General features: G+C 41.9%; 4 protein-coding genes across 5 annotated transcripts; all 4 read left to right on the forward strand.

Moving 5' to 3' along the window:
• Positions 1 to 1,736: 1,736 nt before the first annotated feature.
• ftr86 (finTRIM family, member 86) lies at positions 1,737 to 6,335 on the forward strand. Of its 2 annotated transcripts, none has more exons than XM_044118851.1 (11): positions 1,737 to 2,755; positions 2,937 to 3,032; positions 3,120 to 3,353; positions 3,472 to 3,634; positions 3,710 to 3,805; positions 3,927 to 3,977; positions 4,077 to 4,118; positions 4,257 to 4,292; positions 4,380 to 4,442; positions 4,537 to 4,739; positions 5,796 to 6,335. In XM_044118851.1, the coding sequence occupies exons 1-11, from the start codon at positions 2,246 to 2,248 to the stop codon at positions 6,129 to 6,131; spliced, it is 1,830 nt and encodes a 609-aa protein (XP_043974786.1). In that variant the 5' UTR covers positions 1,737 to 2,245; the 3' UTR covers positions 6,132 to 6,335. The 2 variants fall into 2 exon arrangements, with proteins under 2 accessions (XP_043974786.1, XP_043974785.1); XM_044118850.1 differs by having other exon boundaries at positions 2,046 to 2,755; positions 4,065 to 4,118.
• Positions 6,336 to 7,012: 677 nt separating this feature from the next.
• LOC122832271 (complement C1q-like protein 2) lies at positions 7,013 to 8,532 on the forward strand. Its single transcript, XM_044118852.1, has 4 exons — positions 7,013 to 7,066; positions 7,357 to 7,467; positions 7,553 to 7,693; positions 7,802 to 8,532. The coding sequence occupies exons 1-4, from the start codon at positions 7,060 to 7,062 to the stop codon at positions 8,236 to 8,238; spliced, it is 696 nt and encodes a 231-aa protein (XP_043974787.1). The 5' UTR covers positions 7,013 to 7,059; the 3' UTR covers positions 8,239 to 8,532.
• A 1,476-nt stretch (positions 8,533 to 10,008) lies between these two features.
• On the forward strand, positions 10,009 to 11,286 carry LOC122832272 (complement C1q-like protein 4). The gene is made up of 4 exons (XM_044118853.1): positions 10,009 to 10,048; positions 10,132 to 10,236; positions 10,320 to 10,460; positions 10,540 to 11,286. Exons 1-4 carry the CDS (start codon positions 10,042 to 10,044, stop codon positions 10,971 to 10,973), a joined length of 687 nt encoding a protein of 228 aa, XP_043974788.1. The 5' UTR covers positions 10,009 to 10,041; the 3' UTR covers positions 10,974 to 11,286.
• A 3,869-nt stretch (positions 11,287 to 15,155) lies between these two features.
• Positions 15,156 to 18,151, forward strand: cbln18 (cerebellin 18). The gene is made up of 7 exons (XM_044118854.1): positions 15,156 to 15,213; positions 16,551 to 16,650; positions 16,868 to 17,047; positions 17,131 to 17,289; positions 17,381 to 17,469; positions 17,565 to 17,645; positions 17,736 to 18,151. The coding sequence occupies exons 2-7, from the start codon at positions 16,551 to 16,553 to the stop codon at positions 17,859 to 17,861; spliced, it is 735 nt and encodes a 244-aa protein (XP_043974789.1). The 5' UTR covers positions 15,156 to 15,213; the 3' UTR covers positions 17,862 to 18,151.
• The last annotated feature ends 4,173 nt before the right edge of the window (positions 18,152 to 22,324 follow it).

Below are 22,324 nucleotides of genomic sequence, written 5' to 3' on the forward strand. Positions count from 1 at the left end.
GGACCACTTTTTTCAGTAACGAGTAATCTAACGCGTTGCTATTTCAAATCCAGTAGTCAGACTACAGTTACTTATCAAAATCATTTTTGCGTTACTATCTTCTTTTGTTATTTAATCGTATTTCCTCTACGTGTCTTGTCGAGTGACCGACGTCTCTATGCGACAGAAATGTAAACAATGGAGGGAGATGCGCGTTTTGTTGGTGGAAAAACTGGAACTATTTTGAGTTTCTGTCGACAAGTCCGATTATTATAAGCGGCTTTGGGCTTCATTTTTTTAAAGTCGCTTGCAGATTTAATGAGCGGCGGGTTGCGCCTTTTTGGGCTCGTTTTTGAACGTGAAGTTACTCATTTGGGGTTGGAAATAAGCAGAGACTCAATAAATCCCAGAATTTGTCCGTCATTAAGGTAGTTTTACTCCGTCTCTCCCTGTTCATCATTTCCAGGATGATCCGTCCCGCTGTGTCTTTGTTAATGTCAAGTTAATGTATTACCTCTGAATTACGTCGAGCTTCGCGTTGCGCTCCAGAAAACTGCAAACATCGAGACCAATATAAACAGCGCAATAAACGTGAAAACAGCCACGAATAAACGTGTCCGTAGTTGGCAATAGTTATAATGGCAAGTTAGCACCGTTATAATTATTAATATTACGGTAAGTGTCGCAGCCATCGGAGCTGTGGAGCTGCAGGAGGAGATCTGTAAGCTGCGACATCAAACTCAGGGGCGTAACGCAGAATCTGGAGGCTGGGGGGAGGGGGGCTTTAAAATCCTTCTTAGAGTTTTCCAGACAACAGTGGACCACACAAATTACTCATGTTTTTTATTTTTTGTACAATCTCCTCTTCAGTTCAACCTTATCAGTGGAGACACATTGTTGATGTTACCATTATAAAATAACTTACAATTAAGTATTGGCAAAGCTCAATGTGAGTTTCACAGGAGCGTTGTTGTTAGCAGCTGCTGAAAGTAACTAAAAAGTTACTTAATCCTGCAGTTAGTTACTTTCCTGCAGTTAGTTACTACTTGACTTGGAAAGTAACTTAGTTACTTTCCAAGTCAAGTAGTCAGCAATATAACTAAGTTACTTTTTCAAGGAGTAATCAGTAGTCCAATTAAAGTTACTTTTTCAAAGTAACTATGACATCACTGGTTTTGGCCAGAGCAGGGCTGAAGGTGGAGTTTTTAGAACTCCACCCCCCTCCGCCCCCCTCCACGGTGGGGGGGCGGGGGGAGGCGCAGCAGGCCTTAAGCTCCTTGAAGGGGGGCTCACCCTTTCATACTTTGAAAACCCCTGCAGTAGACAAAGTGGGGTTAAGGTCAGAGAGCTTACATCTCGTACATGGGTAAGTAAACCATGCAAGTAACCCCGCACACAAACAGCAGAGACTGGAACAGGCAAAACATTCAAAACTACTAATAGATAAGATAAAAACAAGACTGTAAAACAAATTCTTAGATAAAAACCTTTAAATGGCTTGCGCCGTTGGAAAATGAGGCGGATCCAATGGAGACTCTGAGCATCACATGCCCCAGCGCCTCCTTCTGTGTTGACGTCAGACATACCTCACATAAAACTTGTCTTTCCTCTTTTCTTGGATAAGAGTTGGGTTCATCCATCCATCCATTTTCTAAACACCCTTGTCCCTAATGGGGTCGGGAGGGTTGCTGGTGCCTATCTCCAGCTGCGTTCCGGGCGAGAGGCGGGGTACACCCTGGACAGGTCGCCAGTCTGTCGCAGGGGTTGGGTTCGTAGTAGGAAAAATAATTAGTGATTAAATTCCCGCAAAAACCCATGAATTACGTCATTGCTGTTTAGTGCCACTTAACCAGTTTGTCTTGTTTGCTGTTTTTTTTCTCCCAAAGTGGGCGAAAAAGTGTTCCTCATTATTTTGATTTCCAAAAAGAAAAGAGTTAAACCAATTATTAGTTCGAAAATTTCAAACATTTATCCCAGTCACGTTGTTTTGTGAATTTTAAAACAATGATTTAGATGGTTCAGATTAAACGTGCTCTCAAACGATTGACCAACACCAGTGACATAATAGGAAGAAACTCCACCACACCTGTTCTACAAGCCCCACCCCAAGCTAAGGAAGCTTGAGTATTTCAGTGGCATGTGACTCAAGTCAACTGTCATTTTACTATTTTGGTCCCTCACTGTCTTTCCTTTTTGCTATAATCTTTGATTTTTGTAAACCGTAACATACTTCTTCATTGATACCTTTTAGACCTTAAGCATCATCATGGCCTCAGCTTGGCCTGAAGAGGAGAACTTTGCTTGCTCGGTATGTCTGGAAACTCTGAAAGAGCCCACCACTCTACCATGTGGACATTCCTACTGCTTGAACTGTATCGAAAACCACTGGGACAAGGAAAACGACAAAGGTCAATATAGCTGCCCACAGTGTAGGCAGCTCTTCACTCCTCGACCTTTTGTGGCCAAGAATATGCTGCTTGCACAAGCCATGGAGAAACTAAGAACAAACAGCATAAAGCAGAGCAACTTTGTAGGCATCTATTCAGCTGAACCGGTGATGCCTGTCTACTTGGACGTCATATCGGATATTGGGCCCAGGAAGGGGAGTGTGTACCCTCAGCTGCCTTCGGTGGAACCCAGACTCTGCCCTCAACACAAGCAACCACTGGATTTGTTTTGCCATGAAGACAAGGAGTGTGTGTGTGTGATGTGCTACCAGGATGGACACACAGGACATCGTCTGGTTGGACCACAAGAAGAAAGAAGAGAGAGACAGGTATGTAACTGGCAAATGTCATTTCCACCTTAGTAAAGAGGTTAGTGTGATTTGTGCATATATGGTGAGTAAAATAAAGATCAGAGAAATCACAAACTATCTTTATTTGTCTCTACTTCTGATTTGACTACACTGTAATCCATTTATTCACTTTGTCTACCAAACTTTGATGTGTGTCTAGAAAGAGCTTGTCGAGATGCAGGCCGAAGTACACAGGAGAATCCAGGAGACCGAGAGGAAGATCATGGAGATACCTCATACTGCGCGTCAACAAAAAGTCAGTGAAACTCCTTGTTGATTTTCTTCAAACAGATATTTACAAAGGCATTTATGGCATCTCTCATTTCTCTCTCTTTCTCCCTAGGCCTTGCTGCAGGCCCTTCAAAAGGAGAGCTCTGATTTATTTCCAGAGCTGGTTAAGAGTCTAAATCTGACAGGGACACAGGTTGATGAGCTCCTTATTGCTCAGGAGAGGGTCTTTGATGGTCAAGTTAAAGCACTGGTGAGGCGTTTAGAGCAAGATTTATCACAGCTTCGTCAAAAGAGCGAAGAGCTGGGCAGGCTGGCTTATATCCAGGATAATATCTCCTTCTTGAAGGTAAAGAGGGATGGTTCTGGAAAATATTTTCATTTTCTTTTCACAAAATATTCAAAATGTTCTAAAATGAGTTGTTATGATTGTTCTATCTGATTCTTTTCAATGTTTTTCTCCCAAGAACTTCCTCCTCATGGAGCCGTTAGAGCAGACTGGTGCAACAGGACAGTCTGGGATTATTCAGGAGGAAGGCGTGGTGGCTTCCATAAGATCAGTCATTAAAGAGCTGCAAGAATCTGTACAAAACCTCTGCAAAGAAAGTCTCTCTAAGATTACCAAAATAGGTCAGATTATTTTCCTCATAATTGTTTTCTCTTTTATTTCCTGATTTGTTGATGACTAAAAGCTTATCTTTGTAGTGAGTCATGAAACCCTGGCTTCATCATCCGACAGTGTGGCAGCAGCAAGCACAGTATCCACTGATTATTCTGGTCAGGCCGCAGAACAGGCTTCAGGTTTGGAAACTTCTCTTCATGTCCAGTGCTACACAGAATATTCTTAAATTTGAAACAAATGTAGTTTAAATGATGGAAAAAGGACTTGTTTCTTACAAAGTATTATTTTTTAAATGCATAGTTTATGAAGAAATTGATGTTTCTCCACCGCCACAACCTATGCAACCTCAGTGTAAGTTTCGAATGCACATAATATGGATGCTTTTGTCTTTTTCTTTTTTTTTTATCATGCCAATTCTCAGTATTAAAATTGTCATAGTTTCCTCCACAGTACGTGAATCTTCAAGAATCAGAGGATCTATGAGTCATCAAGGTAAGATTAGAGCAAAGGATAACAGGAACAATGTTGTTGTGCTGATGACTGAGCTTATTGAGGTGAAACTTGTTTCAGTGGAATATTTCTATGTAATTTTTTTCTCTTCCCCTACCTGTTTTGAATATGGATCTCCAGCAAACCCTCCACCTCTCCCACTTTTTAGGCCTCAAGGTACATCTACTTGCAATGCATTTAATCTAAAGGTCACGTTTCACTTATATTGTTTATTAATGCATCATTATAAATTTGTCGTTGCAGTATCTGGAACATCAATTAAGCTTGTGAATCCAGAGCCAAAAACGAGAGAGGAAATGTTGAAATGTGAGTCTTTTTTAATCTTCAACATAAAGTAAAACTGAAACTAAGCATTATAGATGTCCTTGGGCTTCATCACAATGTTTTTCTGTTTTCCTAGTCCGCTTTGAACCTACCATAGACCCAAACACAGCCTACCGCCACATGAAGCTGTCAGACGATTGTCGTAAGGTCACAATGCGTGCTGAAAATCTGAATCCACCTGACCACCCGGATCGCTTCTTCTTCTGGAGACAAGTTCTCTGCAAAGAGCCCCTGGCAGGGAGCCCTTACTACTGGGAGGTCAAGTGGACGGGCCAGAAGGCGAGTCCTTACACACAAGCTTTAGATGCAAATTTGCCTTTAATTTATGCCTTGCTGATCATAATACTACCAGTGATTGTCTCAGGCATCAATGTAATGTTCGTGATTGTTTTTTGGAGAGGAATGTTGAGACATCTAGTGGATGGATTGCTTTTAATATCTTCCCCTCAGTCTGTGGTCGTGTTCACGTTTAATTGGAAAATTTTAGATATGTATGTGAAAATCCAATCATGTCCCTAACCACCTCTATTTTGCCTTTTTGGCAGATTGCCCATTTCTAATTTGTCCCTAATTTCATTACTTGCTGTCTGTAGAAGCTCTTGCATGAATGGTGTCCATGGCAAATCCAAAATGTTTCTGCACCACAGACTTGAGTCAAGTTTGACCAGTTGGACACAGTAGTTGCACACAGTTTTTGTATTATGGAACAAAAAAGGCCTTTAAGGCTAAAACTTAAGATCATAATTAACTGGTTTTTGCTTGACTGTAGCTTCTAAAAAAAAACCTTCTTCTGTTGTGGATTTCCTTACAGCTATATCCAGCTGTAATTTATCTTTACCATCTTCTTAAAGCAACACTTACTGGTCTATGCTGTCTTCATGGTTTTGTCCACGAAGCACTGGTTTGTGAATTTCTCCCAATTTGGTAATAGACTGTAACTAAAATATGAAAAATGATGACAAGTTTACTGATATAGATTCAGTTGTATTGAAGAGCAAAGAGAGTAAAGCCTTCACCTTTACCCTTAGTCATTTCATGCACAGAAAATATTATTGCATGGGTATTATTCAATTGTGCTTTTCTAAAACTCATAAAAATTATCTATTCTCTGTGTCTCAAGTGTGGGTGTCAATTTTCAATTGACAAATAAGCAATAACATGCTAATCTGGGGACAACTGGCAGATTATATTTGTTGATGTTTTGATTTTTTTTTTCTATTCTTCAGGTGTTTCTGCGACCCGGTGTGAAGGGCCATATCACATATCAAAACCTACTTACTCCTATGATTGCTTGGTTTTCTATTCTCTCATTTGTTTCTATGTGCTACTATGCAGATCACCATTGGTGTTGCTTTCAAGGACATGGAGCGCAAAGGCTATGACAACAAAAGCCGTTTGGGTCACAACGCTCAGTCCTGGAGCCTTTACTGGTCTGGCACCGGCTACTCCTTCTGGCACAATAACCAGGAGAAACTTCTGGGCCCGCCTAAGGCTACGCGGATCGGCATCTATCTGGACCAGCATGCTGGGATTCTAAACTTTTACAACATCACCAACAACAAGGCTCATCTCATCCATCACTATGAGACGCAGTTCACTGGGCCACTGTACGCAGGGTTCAGGCTGGGGGCCGGAGTAGGGGACTCTCTAACTATTTGTCAACTGGATTGAGTTCTTGATTCTCCTAGATTGGTTGCTGTGTTTTTGATTATTCCAACTGAAGTTCAAGCTCTCAAAATGTCTTGTGACCCTGACATGCATGGAAATACTTAACACTGTGAAATTTCCAGAATATTTTGTGCACCAATCTCATTGTGATTTGAAGTTTAACTAAATTGTTGAAAGGCAATGAAATAAAAAGCATCTTATTTGAAACTTGTTTTAGTTGTTGTTGTTGTTCTTAATAATTAAAAAGCAGCACTAGGAGCGAAACCGACCCTCAGCACGATGCTACCTCCACCATGCTTGACTATTAGTTCTTTTTTGTTGATTGTAAAGGCTCATCGTAGTGCACTGTTGTTGCCAATAACCATCTGTGTCCTCAACATTTCTCCTTCTCTTGAAAGCATGTGGCTTATGTGAGCTGCTGAATATCATTTGGTCATTCATCCTTGCAGGAGTTGATTTTTGAAAAGTGCTTATTTTACTGCTACTAATTTCAAGTGGATGTTAAAAACTTGATATATATTAAGGATAATGACACGAGAGTTGAATAACTTTCAACATGACGTTTTAGTACACTTCTGACCCAGCACAGTAATTGTCAAATATTCCAAAAACAGAAATTCCCCGGCCAGAAGGTTGGACACACTGCAGCATTGTGAGCGATCCAAGAGATTTTTGCGTCTCTTACAAGTGACAGATGATACCTGAGCAGCATGAGGAACAAAGCCCCTAAACTACGAGGAAACGTTAGCAACAGACAGTCCACAGGGATGAAGAAATCTATACTTGCACATCGGGTTTTAAAGGCAAATGGGAGGAGCACAATGAGGAGGAGCAAATGAGGAGGAGCCACACAAAAATATATATTCTCTGTTCCCGTGTTATTGGTGAATACCTTTCTCCTCCTGCAGAAGAATCAGTATAATTTGCCATCATGAGAGGTGAGACTTTAATAGTTAGAGCTTGATAGACATTATTGTTGGAGTGTAACATTTTAGAGTTGTAAATTACAAATGTTAGTATTAATGATAAGTAAGAAAATTAGATTTAATTAAAAGTATAAAATAACACACAAATTTAATAGAAAAAAAACAGCTCATCTGAAAATTTATGCTTTGTATAAAAAGAGAAAAAATGTGTCAATTTGATGGTCATTTGGAAAGATGGTTCAAACTTTAGAAAGCATCTCTGGAAAAGTTTCCTGATTAGTGCTTTTTTGTTGTTGTTTCAGCGATTGTTCTGATGTGTCTGCTGCAAGCAGTTTTTGGCCAGGATCAAAGTAAATTCAACTGGAATGGACCTGTCAACACACAACCCACTGCAGCGCCTAATCTAGACAAACGTGGGTTAAATGCCTCTTTAGACCGAGTACCTACCACGTTTTGCCTCCTAAGCTAGCGTTTGTATGTTTTCTTGTATGTGTACAGTATGCAGTAACGACCAAGCGGCGTGTGGCTGCTGTCTGATGCAGAAAACGATGCAGAGGATGGAGCTGTTCTTTAACATGACAACCAAAGAAATGAGCCAGCAGCTCATGAACTCTAAGATGACCCTCAACAACATCAAAAGTGAGTGTATACACCAATCAGAATACAGCAGAGAACCCTCATGGCCTCCTGATCCTTTTGAGCAGATCTTTTTCTGATACTTTTTTTTTTTTCTTTTTTTTTTTTTAGACAACCGCAGCGCCTTCTCAGTCGCCCTGAACAACGAGAAAACTTTGACCTGCTTCGGCCCCTTAGCTGAAGATAGACGGGTCCCCTACAAGCACGTCTTCCTCAACCTGGGAGACAGCTACAACGCTCAGACCGGCATCTTCACCGCTCCCATCTCGGGTGTCTACAGCCTGGCGGTCACCGTCTACAGCCTGTCTCCTCTTGACCTGCCCCAGGCCACCTGCGCCCAGCTGCAGGTGAACGGCGTGGCCGTGGCTCCCCTCATTGAGAAGAACGGACTGGACAGCGAGGACAGCAGCACCGTTGTGATCGCCAGGCACCTGAAGGCCGGCGACCAGGTGTCTGTCAGCCTGCTGAAAGGGTGCAACATCTGCGACGACGCCTCCCACTATAACACATTCACCGGTTTCCTGCTGTATGCTGCTGAGACAGCGTAGCTGCCTCTGGCGTTAACTCTGCTAGATGACATCTGTTCAGGTCAACAGTCATGAGTTCAATGCTTTGATCCGTTATGCTCAGTTTCCTGTTACTTGTGTTTGAGGCAGTCTGCTTTCTTCTGTAAGCCGTGCACATAAATTGTTAGCATCATGTCGACTGAAGAGTAAATATGAACAAATAACGTAGCGGTTGTTTCTTTTTTAAATTGAGGTATCCTGGATGTAACTTTTGACCCTGTTCCAATGAAATGATCTGATCTGACTTGCTTTTATTGTTCAAATAAAAATAAACTGGACTTAAACATAAAGCTGTCATTCTGAGCATAAATTTGTGAGCAAATAAAACAACAATAAAAACTGAAAGTTCACACTAAATCCGATGTTGCAAAAGCTATGATTTTTTTCCACCTATTTCTACATTTTGTCTCATCACAACCATGAAGCACAACCTGTTTTGTTGTAATTTTATACAATAAATCAATGGTGTTACACATAATTGTGAAGTGAAATCAAAAAGAGATGTTGCTTTTTACATTTCTTGCTAATTAACATTTGAACGGCTTGTATTTGTTGTGTTCAGCCACTTTCTACTCTCATACCCCTAATTTAAATCTAGGATAACTTCAAAAGTCATCTAATGGTGAACTAGGATTGACCTAAATCCAGCTGTTCTGTGAAGAGTCTCCAAGATTTTCCAGAGAATATTAAAGAATAAATATAATGGAGACTAAGAAATACTTTAAATATTGCTGAAACAATATTCAAATCGCCTCACAGAGCACTGTTGAATCCACTGAACTTTATGCTACATGCACTATAAACATGGTGGTGGCAGTATTATGCTGTGGGCATGCTTTTGTTTAGCAGAGACCATGAAACAGGTCCATGATGAGGGTAAAGTGGATGGAGTTAAATGTAGGAAAATCCTGCGAGAAAATCTGTGCATGGCTGCAAAAGATTTGATGACAGCAGGACTCTAAACATTCAGACTGAGATGCAATCACAACAACACAACCACATTTCATAATAGCCAGACTTACCACTTTTACTTTCTTCTGGTGTAGAATTATTATGCCACATAAAGAAGGTAGCCAGCTTTATCTTCCTGGTTATGCATATCAGTGATGTAAAAGTGGGATAACATGCGACATGAACTTTCAGACTGCAGTCGCTTTGAAAACTATCAGATACATATCCAATTTATTTTTATTGAAAGTGGCACAGATCAAATTTTGGGGGGTGAAAAGATTGGAATTAGGCTGTTCAAGCTGCTGTGAAAACGTCAAACATGTGGTCAAAAAATTTTATTTGGGTTGCATTTTCCTGCTGTGTGAAAGTATCCCTGGAGACTTTGACCAAAAATCAAGACGCCATAACTGGAATAAAGATGACTGTTCAGATTATTATTATTAAAAAACATATTGAAACATGGCAAAATGTGGAAACAAGTCGAGACCTTTTCAAGGCATCTCTTGTTATCTCCTGGTGTGACAGAACCAACACCTCCCTCCAAATGACATGTGATATGTGCCCTGCATCAATAACAAAGAACTTGAGGGTGTGTTGCTGCTTCTCTGAGCACCCAGTGACGAAAATACCCCCAGTTATACTATTACAGGGGCAAGCAGGGGGCCCGATTAAAGAAGAACAAAACAAGGTGGAACAATTTTAAAGGAGGAGAACCGTAAATGTGAGGTAGTAAGGGAGGAGCCCCAGGAGAACTATATATCCACGATTATTTTCCCCAAACAGTCACTTCTTTCACTTTATCCTTCCTCTCGAAGCTGTCTGTATATCACCAACATGAGAGGTGAGATTAACACACAACAAAAGAAAATTTTATTACAAAGCTCGACAAATGTTCATCCATCTTTTACTTGTTTTTCCCTGCAGCTGTCGTGTTGTTGTGTTTGCTGCACGTGGCCCCTGGGATGAGTCAGTTCAACTGGGAAGGACCTGAGCGAGTAGGTCCGGACGCCGTCACCATCTCAGCAAGTGGTGAGGACTGTGATTGTGTTTTTAAGAATGGATGAATGTGTGCGTCTCCACCTGGATGGATGCTAAATTGTTTTTGTGTTCAGCCTGCAATGTGGATACGCTTTCATGTGAGTGCTGCAAGATGGTGCGTGAGACAAACCGACTGCAGACGTACTTTAATACAACTCTAACTAATTTGGAGAGGGAGTTAGATAAAGCAAACCAAACTTTTGTCACTCTTCAAGGTGAGAATCACATTCTGAAGATATTTAGATAAGAAATCTCTGTTCTCCTTTCTAATTACTCTAATCTTTTCTTCTGCAGGCAGGCGTGTTGCTTTCTCCGTCTCTCTGTTTACCGGAGACACCTTCAAGTGTTACGGACCGTTTAATGTCGACACCGTCATCACTTACCAGCACATCTTCATCAACCTGGGAATGGCCTACAACATGGCCAGTGGTATCTTCACTGTGACCTTCCCCGGGGTTTACAGCCTGGCTGTGACCTCCTTTAGCGACGCTGGTTCTCCTGGCAACATTCTGGCTGTCTGCACCAGCCTGCAGGTCAACGGCCAGATAGTGGCTGGATCCAGAGAACTCAACAGGAATGACCAGGAGGACAGCACCACCATAGCTGTTGCCCTGAAACTGAAGGCTGGAGACAAAGTGTCAGTCAAGTTGTCCAAGGGATGCTTCCTCTGTGACGATTCGAGCCACTATAACACTTTCAGTGCCTTTCTGCTTTATGCTGATGCATAAGTTGGGGAGTTTAGTTTCCTCCTCTGTAATGACATGTAGGCCCTTACATTATTATGTTCTAAGCTCTTTGAGGGAAATCATATTTTAAATGTCATCCTATAAGCTTTCAGTCTGGGCGATCTGAAATCTTCCTGACATAAAGCACAACTAGCTTAGATGTGTAACATCTTATGTTTTTCCTCATCAGTTTGATTTGAGGCTCAAACCCCTAAATCCTTCAATGACTTTAAGATAAAGAAGTTTCCTTTATTTGTGATTTTCTTTTAATCTGAGTTCTTGTGTATTCTCAACAAACAAGGAAGTGTAAAACAATAAAATACTGGAATGTGAACATTGGTTTGCTGTCTTTTTTTGGTTAATAATTGATGTTTTCTTTGCATATAATAACCAAATCTCTGAATTTTTCTTACAAAAAGATAACGTCTCCAAGAGGCCATTCTGAAAGACTAAGATTGAAGTATAAGTTGTGTTATAGGATATCTAATATCATGATCTTTGGGGTAGATGTTTGGTAATGTGTTAAATATTATTAATAAATAACAACAAAAAAAATCCCATTATTGAAGGTTAAAGTTCAACTTGCAGTGTGAAGATTATACACAGCTCTGGATAAAATGAAGAGACCGCTTAAAATGATTCGCTTCTCTATTTCTTCGTTTTATAGGTTTATGTTTGAGTAAATATAAACCTAAATTTAGTATTAGTTTGCAGAAAATAAATAACAAAAAAGATGCATTGTTTTCAGACCTCAAATAATGCAAAGAAAACAAGTTCATTTTCAACAATACTAATGTCTTTATTCAGGAAGAGTTCAGAAATCAATATTTGGTTGAATAACCAGGAGGCTTTCAATGAGGTTCACTGCAGTGGGCTAGTAGCTGATCAATCTGGGAATGGCCTACAACATATGACATAAACATTAAATACACCCATAAACAGTCCTACTTTTAACATATAATTGTAAATTAAATTGTTTAAAACAGCTGTAGATGTGACACATAAGGCTGGATGGGGAATCCATCCATCCATCCATCCATTTTATTACACCCTTCTTCCCTAATGGGGTCAGGAGGGTTACTGGTGCCTATCTCCAGCTGCGTTCCGGGCGAGAGGCAGGGTACACCCTGGACAGGTCGCCAGTCTGTCGCAGGGCAACACAAAGACATACAAGACAAACAACACACTCACACACACACTCACACCTAGGGAGAATTTAGAGAGACCAATTAACCTGACAGTCATGTTTTTGGACTGTGGGAGGAAGCCGGAGAACCCGGAGAGAACCCACGCATGCACAGGGAGAACATGCAAACTCCATGCAGAAAGACCCCTGGCCGGGAATCGAACCCAGGACCTTCTTGCTGCAAGGCAACAGCTCTACCAACTGCGCCACTGTGCAGCCCCGGATGGGGAATCAAAATGGAAATGTCTAATACAAAAGTATCATTTTTATCAATTAGTTTTTCTTTTTTCTTATTTATAGTCGGACTATGCACATATTTCATGCTCTGTGTAGTTTTGAATAGTTAATGTACTGTGGGTCAGTGCATTAATTTCATTGTAATACTAAACATTACATGTTGGTACAATGACAATAAATACATTGTCTCTAAATCTAAGATTTGATCGCTATTTCTAATGGTGGAATCATTTTTCTAAGTGTTAACCAGCATTTAAAATACCAGTGTGACCACTGGCATTATGATAATTTATCGTCTTAATGATCTCCAAGTGCTTGAGATTGAATGGCCATCCAAATTTTTACATCTATGGTATTTAAAGAGGGGCCTAGACTTTGATAGTCGCCTTGTCAATGGATTCTCATGAATGTAGAATCCATTTATAATGTGTAAATTATAAATTAATTCTTTATTTAATGTGAAAATCAGCTTTGTTAAGCTTTATATCATGTAATAATGTTATATTTTTTATAACAACTTAAGGAAACATTGTTACTGTATTGTGCTATAAAAAGGCAATAGTGCCTAAAAAATACATAATACCACCTCTTTACATTGATATCTGATTCTGTCACTCTTAAAATATTAAAAAAATCTTCCAGTCAGATTGAAGAAACATGTTAATATGTATAAAAATTAAAAGATTATTTTAAATTTAAATCTTCCCTGGGTACAAATTCTTTTAATCTCAAATGTAGGACTGTAGTTGTGCCATTTCTTTTCAGATGATGTTGTTAAATATAATAGCAGAAAATACTTGAAGTTCTGTTCATGATCCCTGATTTTAATCTCCTTAAACTCTTTCCTCTACCTCTTCACAACTAAAACATCTGGAAATATCCAATATCCTAGGTCTGTGAAAAGAACATGCCTCAGTACGACTCAGGTGTAGGACAAATTATTAAACTGAAACTGGACAAAACTCATGGCTTCACCTGCAGGAAAAGTTGAAAAACTTCAGTTACGACACTATTGTTGCTTTTTAATAGAATTTGATAATTCTTGTTTGATGAAGAAGAAGAATTAAAAATGGCAAATGCTTGTACCTTATATTCTTTCTGTTACTTAGCAAATTGCCAAACGTCCTTGTTAAGCTATCTCAAATGGACCAAAAACATCATAATTCAACTGTGGAGTTTGAAATCTCATCCGAGGATAGAAAACAAAAGATCGGCTTTACAGTAGGTCTTTCCATGAATCGCTTGTTTTGTGAAGAGGTGTGCAAAGCTAACAAAAAGCACCTAATGCATCCTGGCCTCCATCTAGTCGATAAGAGCAGAGGAACACAGGAAAAAGCAAGAAGAAACAGGTCAGCTGATCTGGGAATCAAGCAGTGAACAAACAGAATAGGGAGGCCACTGTCCCAAAAGGAAAGAGAAGCTTTAAAGCTGCTGAAAGGAAACTCCCTGCTGTTAAAAGAAACTACTGGAACAACGATATTGACCTTTGATATCTGTTGTATCCTAATTTAGATGCTTGCTTTTGTTAATACAACCTTTCTCAAATAAATTCACAAGTTATTTTTATTCAATATTTGAATTTTGCTCAAATCTGGGAAAGATTAGAAGCCAAGAAGTAAATGAAGATGATGAGAATTTTGACTGAAACAAAGCATCAACTCTCTTTTCTATCCAGAGTTCTTTTCCCGTCCATTGTTAAATTTTTATTTCAGAGCTATTCTTTGACTAACACTTAGTCTAAAAGAAACAGAATAGCTCTAATTTGGTGCAAGTCAAATATACGCAACCCCATATGTTCATAAATTAAAACAAAAATCCTAAAAGCAATGAGCAAGACACACAGTGATAAAAGAGTCCTAATAAGCTAATCTGTCAAATTTCATCCACTGTCTCAGTCCATTTCTTTCTTCCCATGGGTTATGCTCTCAAAGTTACCCGGACACAATTTGTTTTCCTGTAATGGACTAAACGGGCCATTTAAAGGTCTGGCAACCTGTTCAGGGTGTAGACTGCCACTCACTCTGTGAAATAAGAGTCTTGAGCAACCAGAACTTGTCAGGTCTATTCTCTAATAGGCTTCAGGTGTTTCACTGCTTGACTGCATTTTCCTGGTACCTTTTGGACATCTATCATATTTGGCTTTCTTTGAATTTTTCTTACGACAGTGAAAATCTATAGTAACGCCTTGTGGATGGCTTTGACTGAATTAAAAGACTGGATAACTTTATTCACATGAATAGGGAGTGTGCCTTATACATATCACATGTCCCAACCAACAACAAGAGATTATTCAGTGTCTGCTTCTACTACAATAACTGAGAAGAAAGCCATTATGGAAAAAACAGTATCTGCCAAACCTCATCATGAGAATCAGGTGAAAGCGTATTGTTGTCTTATTCAGGCCATTATCGATCAACAGATAAACTATTTTGCTTTCTTAACACTGGCCTTCAGTGTCTTATGAAAGGACAGCAACCAGAGACCAATGTCCTAATAAAGGGTATTATGGGCCAAGCAAGGGGTGATTGTTGTTCTTTTACACCTTAGAAAAAATGAAATCCATCTTGGTACTATGTTGCCATAGACAGACATGCCTTTCATTGTCAGGAGAAAACAAACGTACAGTACTTTATTTACTGTTTTTAAATTTACGTGTGAGGAGGTGGAGTTACTGCTGGTCACCACCTTTTGGGGTGGATCTCTTTTAGTCATTCAATAAGAGGCAACAGAGTCCCCCTGCTTTAAAATCTTAGTTTCACAAACTCACCTGAAATAGACTCAGCATTTCTGAACAAGAAGAGAGAGCAACTAAACAAAACAGTAAGTTTTACATTTCTGTCTCTGCTTAATTCACTATTATATCAGTTACAAGTTAACAAATGCTTGATAGAAACTAATAACAATAATCACTGTGGATCAATACTGAGATAAAATATAACTTGAGTGAAATGTGTGTTGTTGTGACTTAGCTTATAAAAGAGCTGGACCATCCTTACTTCCCAGCATGATTTAAAAATTCATTTTTTCATGTAAAATGTTTATCATCCTTAAAAAATGGAATAAAGTAATTAAACAAGGATAATTACTTTATCCTTGTTTAAAGTAAGGATAAAGTAATTATCCTTAAATGAAAACAACAATAATAATAATAATAATAATACAGACCTTTGGGCACTTAAATAACTTAAAAACAACATAATATGTAGGAGAAAACATAAGATACAGAAATCCTCCAGCTGTGAGTTTGACAATGAGGAACAGCAAAAACTTTTAACTAAATGTGCAGATTCATCATACTGTGATGATTTAAAAAAGTCTGCTGGAGCTCAAACATTTCATCCAGCTTTCAAGTTGTCAAAAGGAGGAATAATAAAACACCTTATCAAAGGTGTTTTCTCCTTTGATAATTAAGGAGAAAACACCTGGATTATAAACACCATTTAATCATTTTTGTATATTCTGCTGAAAGACAAACCAATTTTTTGGTTTGGTTTTTGATAAAACTTTTACTAACAAAAGATTCATAGTGTTTACTACTGTACATTTTCACAATTATATAGTATATAGCTACTATATATTATACAGTACAATAATACAGTACTTTAATACTGCTTTGTAGTATTACCTGTTCATATGACCACATGACCAATTCTTCGGTCAAAGTGTTGATCCTGAATATAACTAGTATTAGCTTACTTTTTGACAAAACCCAGTGCTATTAATATTATTATAAAGCATAATAATTTCATGCTATTAAATACGCTATTGCTATTGAATACATCTAGTTCAGGGGAATCTAAGTCCAGTCTTTGAGAGCTTCTATCCTGCAACTTGTAGATGGCTCCCTTCCCCAGCAACACTGAATTAAATAACTGGATTATTACCAGGTCTCTGTAAAGCTGGATGACGACTGATAAGTGAATTGAGTAATTTTATTTAGGTGTGTTGAAAAACATGTGCATAAAACTTACAGGATTGTAGCTCTTGAGGACTCTACTTTGTTGTTTGGTGTGTATTTGCCCTATGAACAAAAACCTAAAACTTTAGACTTAAGTGGAAAAGTCAATAGTTTATTACTATTATGATTTGTTTACTTGTTTGTCTGTTTGGTAAAATATGTAAATTTTTACACGCTTCTTTTTCTCCCTTTTTTCCAGATGGCTGTATTACCTCTAATGCTCCTGTTGGGGTCGCTGTTTCTCTGTGGACGCGTTGAGGCCCTCTCTTCTGCTATGGACGTTCTCAAACAGGATGCACGTAAGCCACAAACTCTCATCTGGTTTAATAAAAATTTTTACTTCTTGGTGTAATTGTTGATTACATGATTGCTTCTTGTCTCAGTTTTGACAAAGTGATACATTTTAATGCACTAAAAGTGATCTATAAAGAAAATCTGATCAAATCTCACGCATCAGAAATTATGATGATAAATGTCAGAATACTGATACTGACTGTGATTTTCCTGTTTTTGCAGTTAAGTTGGACGTGCCTCTTACCTGCAGCAAGTGGGACTGCGATTGTCCTTTCAACCGTCAACGTGGTTGCTGTTGTGCCGCCAATGAGATGTTCCAATTAGAAGAAGAGAGCTTTGGCAGGATAAAATGCTTGTGGGAGAAAATTATGTCCCTGAATAGCAGAGTAAATGCACTTTCAGGTACACCAATGCTTAAAAGAATCAAATATTGCATGAGGGCATGAAAGTGTAGTTGCCGAGTAGTGTTTGATTTTTCTTTTCAGGTGGTTTCAAGGTTTCCTTCAAGGCCACCATGAATCAGAATTTAGCCATTGACATTCCTGGATCTACTGAGCGTTGCTTTGGTCCTTTCAATACCAATGTACCGATCCCTTACGCCAACGTAGCGCTCAACAGTGGCAATGGCTACAACCCCTCACTGGGTAATAAGCACACCAGGAAGAAGTAATCTGAGCAACAATGGAATATTTTCTCAAGCTGAATTAAAAAGAAATACTTCCCTTCTTTTTGCAGGTGTCTTCACTGCCCCTAGTCCAGGTGTTTACATGTTTTCTGTCACTGTCTTCTCTTCTGTTGGAGTGGATGGACGCCTGTACCACAAGGTATCCCTAAATTTCAAAGTGAACATTTCTCTTCTGAGCATCTTGGTTGATCCATTTGTGTTTCCCTTCGTCTGTGATGTTTATTACATGTGTAGGTCCAGCTCATGAAGAATGGCAAGATGGGGGTCAGCGTGTGGGAGAACAATCGAGAAGATATCGAGGACAGTGCCACTCAGGTTAGATGGGAAAAGAGTATTACAAAGAAAATGCATACATATTTTTGCTTTATTTATTTTGGTCAATATGTTACACATCTCTGTTTTCAGGTTGTGGTAATGGAGATGCAGCGAGGCGATCAGGTCTATGTGGAGCTGGTGTCTGGAAGGAAGCTCTGCACATTTATGGAATACAATATATTCACCGGCCACATTGTGTACCCATACACTGAGTGACCAACCAGCAGGACATCTAGGGATCACTGAAATCCACTTGTCTTCATACAACGGAGAGAATAAATTCTTAATAAAAATGATTGTTACTGCACCAGGTCTGTGATCCTATAGCTTGAGAACCTGTGCTGTAGTTATACATGTGATTACAGACAGTGAATTTGCATTGCATGAATACTTTCAATATATATAAAAAAAAAAAAGTATTTTTGTGAATAAAGGACCAGAACAGGCTGTGTAAAAACAAAAGATGATATTTTGTTGATTTGGATGTAATAAAAACTTGTCTGAGAGACTATGATTTTTTTCTGGGCCAACATAAACATACAACCCATATAAAGAAATGAGCAGCAGGCCGAGCTGTCGGCGGTTCATTTATGTGGAGCTAGTTAATGAACCAAACATACATGTGTTTTATAAACAGTGAAATCCGAGTATTGCAGGTGCATGATGCAAAACATGCTATTGGCAATAACTCTAATGAATGCCACAATAATATTTGTTGTGGTGAATAAATGAGCTATGAATTGTTCATGTCTTTCTGTTTTAGGTTCATAGCACACAGACTCCAGCTAACAGTCGTTAAGTCAACTTTTCCATCTCGACAGCAAAATCTCAGTGAAAAAGCTGCTTCTATCTGACATCTGCTGTCTTGTAAAAAAAAAAACCCACTAGATTTATTTCTACAATGTCTTGTTACAATTATTTTGCCTTCTAAAGTATCACCAAATATGTAACAGAAACAAACAGCTGGAATGGTTGATAGCAATAAATTAATTTGTAATATATATACATATATGTACTAAGTGAAACAGAGTTGGTTATTGTATAATCTGATGGGCGACAGGCAGGAATAATTTTCTGTGTCACATTTTGTTATAGTTGCTTGCTAAAAGTGTTTCTGTAGCTGAGCAGCACGTCATGAAGTGGGTCAGACACTCTGTCCAAGAGGACATGCACCTTGGACAGCATCCTTCTCTCCAACATGAGTCCTGCTAAGTACTTTTTGGACTCAGTTGATGCAAGTGTTAACTATTTTACAGTGTTTAATCAAATAATCTGCCTGAGGCTCTTTGATATAAAAAAAATCTTCTCTTCTTTAATTACTCTTTCAGTAAACTAGCAGAATAATTTATGAAAGCATCTTACCTTTTGTCGTGTTCTGTGTTTTTCTGTATGTTTATTTCAAGTTTCCTGTGCGTCTGAGTCTCTGTGTTGTCCTGTCTCCCCTTGATTAGTTCCCAGGTGTGTCTCGTTCCCTGATTACCTCTTGTGTATTTAATGTCACCTGTGTCTCCGTGTGTTTGTCGGGTCCTACGTCAATGTACGTCTTGGTTACGTTGTGAACGTCTCGGTTTTGAGTAGACTGTTAAGTCCTCGTTTTCCTGTTGCTACCTGTATGAGCACAGCCTTCAGCTCAGCAGTGCTGCCAGGTTCCCGGACTGTTTGCTACGGTTTATTATTTCATCATTAAACTCCTCATCTCACCTCATCTGGGTCCGCTGCGTATTACCTCACCGCCTCAACACACCACCTTATGACAGAAGGACCCGACCCAACTGAACGGTGAGGCACGCACTTCCCATCATGGACCCAGAGGAGATTCAGGAGTTAACAGACACCATACGGGAGTATGAGGAAGCCATGGCCAAGCCGTACGCTGCGGGACGACGGCTTGGATTCGCCATCCGGTTGGGTCTGTTGCTGGATTACTGGGTTCCACGTTTTCCGCTTCCTGAGCTGGTAGCATTGCAGAGGGAGGCAGAGTGGGAGCGTGAGGCAGCGCTAGCTGTCATGGCTGGAGAACCGCTGCCTCCCAGACCCAAGACTCTGTCCTCCCGATCCACCAACCCCGTTCCGTCATCACAAGAGCCAGCAGCAGACCCTCCGCGGCAGGAGCCGCCAGCAGCAGACCCTCCGCGGCAGGAGCCGCCAGCAGCGCCGCTTCCGCGGCCGGAGGAGCCGCCAGCAGCGCCGCTTCCGCGGCCGGAGGAGCCGCCAGCAGCGCCGCTTCCGCGGCCGGAGGAGCCGCCAGCAGCGCCGCTTCCGCGGCCGGAGGAGCCGCCAGCAGCGCCGCTTCCGCGGCCGGAGGAGCCGCCAGCAGCGCCGCTTCCGCGGCCGGAGGAGCCGCCAGCAGCGCCGCTTCCGCGGCCGGAGGAGCCGCCAGCAGCGCCGCTTCCGCGGCCGGAGGAGCCGCCAAGTGAGTTCCCCCCCGAGACTCCCTGTGCTCCCCCCGAGACTCCCTGTGCTCCCCGTCGCCGCCCCCGTGCGGCCCCAGAGACTCCCTGTGCTCCCCGTCGCCGCCCCCGTGCGGCCCCAGAGACTCCCTGTGCTCCTCGTCGCCGCCCCCGTGCGGCCCCAGAGACTCCCTGTGCTCCTCGTCGCCGCCCCCGTGCGGCCCCAGAGACTCCTGTGCCTCGTCGCCGCCCGGCGGCCCCAGAGACTCCCTTGTGCCTCGTCGCCGCTTCGCGGCGCCCCAGAGACTCCTGTGCCTCGTCGCCGCTTCGCGGCGGCCCCAGAGACTCCCTGTGCTCTCGCCGCCGCTTCGCGGCGCCCCAGAGACTTTCCTGCTTCGTCGCCGCCGCTTCGCGGCCTAGAGACTTTCGCCGCCGGACGGCTGCCGGACTGCTCCGTGGTTCCCGCCTGCGCCGCGACGGCTGCCGGACAGCTCCGTGGTTCTCGCCTCGCCTGCGCCGCTGGACGGCCGCCGGACCGCCTGCGTGGTTCTCGCCTTGCGCCGCGGACGCCGCCGACCGCCTGCGTGGTTCCCGCCCGCGCCGCGACGCCGCCGGACTGCTCCGTGGTTCTCGCCTTGCGCGCGGACGGTTGCCGGACAGCCTCCGTGGTTCCGCCTTGCGCCCGCGGGACGGCCGCCGACCGCCTGCGGTTCTCGCCCCTGCGCTGCGGACGGCCGCTGACCGCCTCCGTGGTTCCCGCCTTGCGCGCTGGACGCCGCCGACCGCCTGTGGTTTCCGCCTCGCGCGCCGCGGGGCCGCCGGACGCCGCGCCGCCGTTCTCGCCTCGCGCCGCGACGCCGCTGACCGCCTGCGGAGTTCCCGCCCGCGCCGCGGGACGCCGCCGACCGCCTGTGGTTTCCCGCCTGGCGCCGCGGCGCTGGACGGCCGCCGATCTTCCGCCTCCGGCCGCGCGCGCCGGACGGCCGCTGACCTCCTGTGGTTCCCGCCTCTGGGTTTGTTTTGTTTGTTTTTGGACTCTGGACCCTTGTGTTTTCCGCCCAATTATGTTGGGTAGTTTTTCGTTGTTTATGGACTCTGGACCCCCCATCCAGCTCCCCTCCGCCCACCCTCGTTGGGTTTCCCGTTTTGGGCGTCTGGGAGCCGCCCGTTAAGGGGGGGGTACTGTCGTGTTCTGTGTTTTTCTGTATGTTTATTTCAAGTTTCCTGTGCGTCTGAGTCTCTGTGTTGTCCTGTCTCCCCTTGATTAGTTCCCAGGTGTGTCTCGTTCCCTGATTACCTCTTGTGTATTTAATGTCACCTGTGTCTCCGTGTGTTTGTCGGGTCCTACGTCAATGTACGTCTTGGTTACGTTGTGAACGTCTCGGTTTTGAGTAGACTGTTAAGTCCTCGTTTTCCTGTTGCTACCTGTATGAGCACAGCCTTCAGCTCAGCAGTGCTGCCAGGTTCCCGGACTGTTTGCTACGGTTTATTATTTCATCATTAAACTCCTCATCTCACCTCATCTGGGTCCGCTGCGTATTACCTCACCGCCTCAACACACCACCTTATGACACCTTTTTATAGTTCTTATTTAAATGACATTGTAAGAACATGCTTTGCTACTATTGCGATCCAGTTGGTAAAGTTGCACTTGCAGATGAAATAATGTCTCCACAAGACGTATTTTCAAGTTCTCATTAATGATAAATGTTAATAACTGTTACTTCAGCTGTAATAATGCAGCTGTGTTTATCCTTGTTGTAGTCTTCTACAGCCCTCATCAAAGCTGCATCAAAAGGAAAATCACAAAAATGCCTTGAGATATAAGAACACCTGGTTCTACTCTGCATCCAGCTGCTGGAGCAGGAATAAATGAGATGTCCAGAGGCGCATAAAAAAAAAAACAGTTGTTACTGCACCAATAAAGCTGGCCTGGGTCTTGTTGATCGTTTTTCTTTGATTTACTTGCAAGAGATACAGCGCTGTGCAGAAGCATGAAAACTGCTGGAACGTTTCTGCCTTAGGTAAGGTCGTAAGCAAACACTGCATTGTATGACGCTGGGAGGTTCTAAAATTGACCAAAACAAAGTGTGAACAAGGTGAAGACTGAATATTGAAAACTACAACACATGGCAGAGTGAAATTTTAAACTCTTTTGCAAAACACTTAAGACACAGAATCTTAATTAACGGCAGAGCTTTTGTGAACGTCATTTTTCGACGGGACCATTCTAAAAAATGAATATGCTTCTGTGAAAGATGTTCTGCTTTACAGTTGAAAACAGACCAA

This window comes from Gambusia affinis, linkage group LG06, assembly GCF_019740435.1.
Source record: "Gambusia affinis linkage group LG06, SWU_Gaff_1.0, whole genome shotgun sequence".
NCBI lineage: Eukaryota > Metazoa > Chordata > Actinopteri > Cyprinodontiformes > Poeciliidae > Gambusia > Gambusia affinis.

Bases quoted from the DNA above. Each gene is read 5' to 3' on its own strand.
- ftr86 (XM_044118850.1), top strand. From the start codon at position 2,246: ATGGCCTCAGCTTGGCCTGAAGAGGAGAACTTTGCTTGCTCGGTATGT. The intron at 3,354-3,471 runs GTAAAGAGGGAT...TTTTCTCCCAAG, and splicing joins ATAATATCTCCTTCTTGAAG to AACTTCCTCCTCATGGAGCC. The intron at 4,443-4,536 runs GTGAGTCTTTTT...CTGTTTTCCTAG, and splicing joins GAGAGAGGAAATGTTGAAAT to TCCGCTTTGAACCTACCATA.
- LOC122832271 (XM_044118852.1), top strand. The intron at 7,468-7,552 runs GTGGGTTAAATG...GTATGTGTACAG, and splicing joins AGCGCCTAATCTAGACAAAC to TATGCAGTAACGACCAAGCG. The intron at 7,694-7,801 runs GTGAGTGTATAC...TTTTTTTTTTAG, and splicing joins GACCCTCAACAACATCAAAA to ACAACCGCAGCGCCTTCTCA.
- LOC122832272 (XM_044118853.1), top strand. The intron at 10,237-10,319 runs GTGAGGACTGTG...TTTTGTGTTCAG, and splicing joins CGTCACCATCTCAGCAAGTG to CCTGCAATGTGGATACGCTT. The intron at 10,461-10,539 runs GTGAGAATCACA...TTTCTTCTGCAG, and splicing joins AACTTTTGTCACTCTTCAAG to GCAGGCGTGTTGCTTTCTCC.
- cbln18 (XM_044118854.1), top strand. From the start codon at position 16,551: ATGGCTGTATTACCTCTAATGCTCCTGTTGGGGTCGCTGTTTCTCTGT. The intron at 17,290-17,380 runs GTAATAAGCACA...TTCTTTTTGCAG, and splicing joins TGGCTACAACCCCTCACTGG to GTGTCTTCACTGCCCCTAGT. The intron at 17,470-17,564 runs GTATCCCTAAAT...TTACATGTGTAG, and splicing joins ATGGACGCCTGTACCACAAG to GTCCAGCTCATGAAGAATGG.